This window comes from Pteropus alecto, unplaced genomic scaffold (assembly GCF_000325575.1).
Source record: "Pteropus alecto unplaced genomic scaffold, ASM32557v1 scaffold60, whole genome shotgun sequence".
In the NCBI taxonomy this organism is placed as follows: domain Eukaryota; kingdom Metazoa; phylum Chordata; class Mammalia; order Chiroptera; family Pteropodidae; genus Pteropus; species Pteropus alecto.
Genome location: NW_006430726.1, coordinates 4,112,464 through 4,118,300, shown reverse-complemented (window position 1 = coordinate 4,118,300; position 5,837 = coordinate 4,112,464). Strand labels below are relative to the sequence as shown.

Here is a 5,837-nt window from a genome sequence, read left to right as displayed (position 1 = left end):
CACCAGCCAAGGCCAGCTTCCTAGTACTCTCACCCTTCTATCCTGCCCTTGCAAGGAGCATCACACTGTTTCCTATTCAACTAACCTGTTGCTTCAAATTCTAACATGGAGCTCACTGAAATGCAAACAATGTTTTTAATTTCTAATACATAGATGATATGCCAGGAACTATTCCAAATGCTTTGCCTATAGTACTGCATTCAGTCCCACAATAACCCTATGAAGTTCATGTTGTTATCATCCCCACTTTACAGATGAGGCACTGCAAGGTTATGTAACCTACTCAGTATCACATAATTGGAAAGGGGACAAGCCAGCATTCCAAGCCAGGCAGTCTGTCTCCAGGGTCTGTAGTCTGAATTACTGTATATCACTTGTCTTTCAGGCTTCAGACTCCCCAGCCTCAAAATACCCAACTGTAAAATGGGGATACTTCAGAAGATGATCTCTTTCATCTTAGAGAGTTTCTTTCCTTGAAACTAAGATTGATCAGTTGTGTACATCTAAAGGTGAGGAACCTTTACTGAACACAGGTTCTGAAGAAGAGCAAGGTATATATGTGGCTCCAGAACGGGAGGAGAAAGGGACCCAGCGCCCACACATGGAGATTGAACTGGAGAGAAAGCTAAGAAAACAAATGTCAACTTGCAGTTTTGTACACATGGCCAATCCCCCTCCAAGCCCATCTCCATAGCCCCCTTAGACCCTGCTCTGTGGATGAATCACAGAGATGGCCTCATTACCTGTGACGATGCAGGTGAACCTGACGTCGCTGTCCTCGGACACAGCCCGGGACTTGAGCGTGGTCTCGAATAGTGGCTGGGTCTCCTCTGTTAGCTGAGCAATGATGGAGCAGAAGGTGCTCCTAGGAAAGGCAAAGAACTATTCAGAGCAGCCTTCCCGCAAATACCACAGCCTGGCGTTGTGCAAGGCAGCTTAAATCTTACCATGTCCATCTGTCATCCTGAGGCCATGGTTCCAGCACCTAGGCAAGTCTTTCTTCAAGGAAGCCTAGGCCTCTTGGCCAGGTTAGGGGCAGGGATGGTACCAAAGGGCTGAGTGGCCTCCTGACCCAGACCCATTACAACAGTCAGGCTTCTGACCACAGGACAGGCTCCTGAGCATGCCAGACCCCCAGCCCTGGTGTCCCCATTCCATCCTTATTGGGGGCCTTGCTTTGGCCTCTACCTTAGAACTCCAGGGATGCTCGTGCATGGAGGAGACACACACAAGGCCAGGCTCAGCCTCAGAGAGGGAGACCCCAGCACAGCAGAGCTCCACTCATGTCAGAGAGGGAAAAGCTGGCTAGCCCTCAAGGATACACAGGTCCTAAGATACAAGGAACTCTCTAAAGCTTGGGCTCAGGAAAAAAACCCTGCATTTGTAAACACAAACCCATAGCAGACAAAGAATAAGCCTGCCAATGCTAGGGGTCCAGACCTCAATTCCTAGGGGTATCAAAAAAGAGACTCAAATGAATTCTGACCCTAAACAGGGCTATGGATCTGCAGTGAGAAGCCAGCCATATCCCCCTGCTCCATCCCTGAAACCCATATGCTCAAGTGAACACATGGCTGGCAGCTCCAGGACCAACCAGCAGGACTGCCAAATCACAAACAGGACTTTTAGTTCCCTGTGACAGTCAATATTACAGAATTCTGGTGCATTTGTGGGCTGAGTCCAGTGTGGGCTCACCAACAACAGTCAGCATTTACAGTCTTCTCCTTCCTGGGACAGGAAGCAAACCACCACACCAAGCCTCCTTGTGAGCCAGCAGAGAAACAATGCGTCCCTAGGCGTGAAGCATTAACCACACAGCCAGGTTGTGTGGTACACAAGCCGTGCCCAGCCCTCCTCCCTCTCCAAATTCACACACTCTGTTGTGAGCAGCAAGGACTGTGAGGATAAAGTAAAGAGAAGCAGGAGGAACTGTGAAGAGAAAGACAAATCATTCAAAGTTGCCTTTCTCCATGGTCACCCACAGGCAATGTGTGTCCGCCCACGACCTCTCCACCAGGGGCTGCAGGGACAAGCAAACAAGAGCTACAACCCACATTCAACTTGTCATTTCCATAGATATCATTCTGGACTTGAGTTTGAAGAGAAAGGCTGCATCCCAAGAAGTGTGTCTGGAATCAAGAAGACTTCTGGTCTAACAGGGGTGCAGCCATGGCTTCTCCACAGGGCCGACTGCAGAGGCCCGGGCCTTCCAGGAGTTGAAAGAAGTCCTCCCCTACAAAGACTACCCAGAAAGGGGAGCCCAATCTCTCACATGCCCCAACATTTGAGTGAGGCCTGCAGTTAGATGTCCATGACACTCCCTGCAACGCTCTCACCTAAAGCTCATCTAAAAAGTGTCTTTTCCTTTCCTTTTCATACCCACTTAGAACAGAGGGTCCTTTAGGACCTAGACTATCAAATCCCTGACACTCAGGAAACACCACATCTGAAAACATTTCTCACTGCTCTCACACTAACAGCAATTTCTGACTTTAGGGAATACCAAATCCCAACCAACAGTTTCTAGAGGAAACTGTCTTGCCAAAAGTAATTGGACTTCTATGATTTTGCAACTAATTCAAAACATCCCTGATTATGTCCTCCCTACTTAGTTTGAATCCTATCTTACTTACGAACATGAACTTGAACCTAATATTCAGCTTAGGCTCTTAGGGATGAAGCTGCTTAGGCAAGCCTAAAAAAATAGTTTTGACTACTGGATGAGTGAGAAAATATGAAAATCAAGCTTCAAGAAAATTTGCAGAGACAAGTGCTCATGCTACATATTCAACAACAGATAGTTATTTCATTACTTTTTTTGAATGGGAAAGTATACTTACCTTCTCAAACTTTCCACACTAGGTCCTAAGCTATATTTTTTAAAAAATATTTACATTGGAAAATTGTAGTAACTATCGAAAGGCATGCCTGGATGAAAGCCCTCCAGAGAAGTGGGTCCGGCGTGCATTTCAGGGGACAGGGAGAGACACTGCATACACTGTCATGTTCCACTGAATGTCACATGCTTTCTGTCCCCATCCTCCAAACCATTTGGACATGGGATGGACTCTGTGTGCTGCTTCTAGTACCCCAGAAAGCCAAGAAGTCCACTCGTCTGGAAATGGTCTGGTCCCACCCTGACAGCTCCAAGTCCTTCCAACTAACTCTGTGACTTCATAAGGATATCACAGCCTAATCACGTGTTCTCTGGAGAACACCAGAATCATTGGTTGTCATGATGTTCAAAGGAACCCACCCTTGTCCTTAGGTTTGGTTATTTACCCCGTTGTAAATAAACTTCCAGGATTGTCTCTTTTCCAGCACTGACCATGCTCCATTTTGAACTGGTTGTGATACCCTGTCTTCCTCACAGAAGATGGTTCCTCAGTGTTCTCCCCATCAGAGGAAACCTACATGATAGGTGCTAATCACGTCTGTAGATTTTACTAGCTATTCACAAACCAGTTAGCTACTCAGAAATCCTTCTGTGTAAAGAAACCGTAGCCAACTCTCCCCAAATCTTCCAGAGTCTGGGATGAGAACCAGTGAAGTGAATAGCCAGGAAATACTCCCAACTTTGATCGTAACAGTTAGTTCAGCCAGGGGTAGAAAGCTGTCCCCAGCTCGGGAGGCAGAAGGGCAGTCATTCAACAGGGAAACCCCACCCATGGCCTGCTCAGGCCCTGTGCTGGCTCTGCAGCAGATTCAAAGAACAAGCTATGCAAGAATACAGTAACAAGGTGTCCCCTGACCTCACAGAGTTCCCAGTCTGCAGGGATACAGAGGAGCCAAAGGAAAGGGAAATTCAGAGAAGGAGATGGTAGGAGAACTGAAGGGACTGAAGAAAAAAAAATGTAGGGCAGCAGCCATGGTTAGAAGACAGACAGTAAGGTGTCAAACCTAGATGTGTGGTTATGAAAACCTAGGATGAGAAGAAATGGGTCACATGACTGGCAGCTCCCCATTCTAGTCCAGGGGTACTTCTCCCAGGGGCAGAGATACAGTGCAGGCATCTCAAAACTCTTGCCAATTTCTGGGTCCCTGCACTCCTTTCAAACGGTCCATGCAAGCATCGGCTCTGGCCCCTGTGAGACCCATGCTCACGTGAATACCTCTCACACCCTCCGCCACCCACTCTCCAGCCCTCCCCTCACCCCATGCAGCCTGGTTAGTGCACAAGCAATCAATCCGAGGCCCCTCAGTGACCAGACTCGAGAGAAAAAGCAGTCAGAGAAATGTAATGCAGTGTGCATTTACCTTCCAGAGCTGGGGTGAGACAACCGGCTGCTTGATAAGCTAAGCAAAAACAGCAAATGGAATCATTAGGCCAAAAAAGCAAGGAGAGGAGGCGACAAAATCAACAACAGTCTGCAAAGTATTAATCGGTCACCATCTGGGGCCCAGAGGCCTTTCTATTAAAAGGGACCAGCTGTCTTAGTTGGCCTGCTCCAGTTAGCAAGTGGCCTCTCCTCCGGACACCAGTCTTTCTGAAACCAAGAGCTCGTTAAATGCAGCCGAGTCTAGGGAAATGGTTAGGCAGAAAGGAAGCCCCTTGAGGCTGCCCTCAGAGAAAGGTGTGTCCCAGGTACCTGAGTCAGTGCCCTCAAGAGGAGGGCTTAGAGCTTCTTGGCACGTTTCCCCACCCCACAGCACACCAGCCTAGGGGTAGCATCTGCTTCAACCCTTGGCTATTGTGGAAGAAGAGATCCCATTCCTGGAAATCCCCTAACAGGCTGGGAAGGACACCGGTGGCTTGGAGAACACCCATTAATGTGTTAAAGTTCTGTTAAAGAGGCCAGGCAAGGCAAACCAGCTGGGAGAGTGAAGAAGAGAAAAACAAAGCAGTTAACTGAGGAGGAGCCAGGAGGCACCCAGCTCGGTCAGACCAGCACAAGGTCCATTACACCTAGAGCCCTGATCATTCGTCCATTCTTCCCTCGGGGCGCCTGAGAACAGACACTGGCTAGGGCCACTGCGGGGGAAGGACCCACCCACCACTGCCCCTTAGTGGAGATCCAGCCCGTTTGATATAAGCCAGCTTTTACCTCTTCCTCAACCTTTCCCAACACAAATATCTCCAGTGGATTTAGGGACCCTGTCTCCCACAGCTCTTGAGGAGACCTCAGGGGCCAGCCCGCCCACACTAACTCCTTGCAGCTGTTTCTCTCTTGCTCGTATTATACCTTTAACCACAAGAAACCCCACTGACAGCCTGTCTCCTTATACAAAGACCAACCTCGTCCTCTACTCCAAAACACAACTTCCACTCCAGGAGGCGTGTGGATACCACTAGCATTCTTCCTGACTCCAAAGCTCCAAACCTGCCATTTTAGACTCTTCTCTCTTCCAACCCCAAGTCCAAACACTCAACACTTCTTGGCCCTTCTTTCTCCCTTTCTCTTGACTCCTCATGTTGTGTTGTGATCTAGACCCTCAAGGCTCTCTATCTGATGACTACTTCAACCCCTTTCTCCTTCACCCTTCATCACACTCTTCTGAAAAAGATGCTACAATCCCCCCGTCACATATTATACTCTCTCAAAGCCTTGATTGGGCACTTAAGGCCCTCCCTGACCTATTCACACTCCAACTATGACCATGGTTCTCCACTTCCCAACATTCAGGTTCCACTGTAATCATACCTGGCCCTAACTGGCATGGCACGTCCATTCCTGGCCTCTGAACCCTCACTTTTGTCCTCCCTGCTTAGAAAGCCCTCCCTCTTTCCTTCTGCTCAACTAAATCCTAATACCCACCCAGCCTTCAAATCTAGCTCTATTTTGTAGCTTCTAGAGACCCCAGCACAGCGGTAGGCATACAGTGGATATTCAATAGCT

The 5,837-nt window shown here is 48.4% G+C and overlaps 1 protein-coding gene across 1 annotated transcript in view; it reads right to left on the bottom strand.

The window, feature by feature from the left end:
- ALPK3 (alpha kinase 3) overlaps window positions 1-5,659 on the bottom strand; it is a 47,049-nt gene extending 41,390 nt beyond the window's left edge. Inside the window, exons 1-3 of the mRNA XM_025050391.1 lie at window positions 5,643-5,659; window positions 4,258-4,296; window positions 744-865 (exon numbers count right to left, since the gene is read on the bottom strand). Of these exons, the coding sequence (XP_024906159.1) occupies window positions 744-865; window positions 4,258-4,296; window positions 5,643-5,659 (178 nt within the window). The remainder of the gene's footprint in view (window positions 1-743; window positions 866-4,257; window positions 4,297-5,642) is intronic.
- Between the last annotated feature and the right edge of the window lie 178 nt (window positions 5,660-5,837).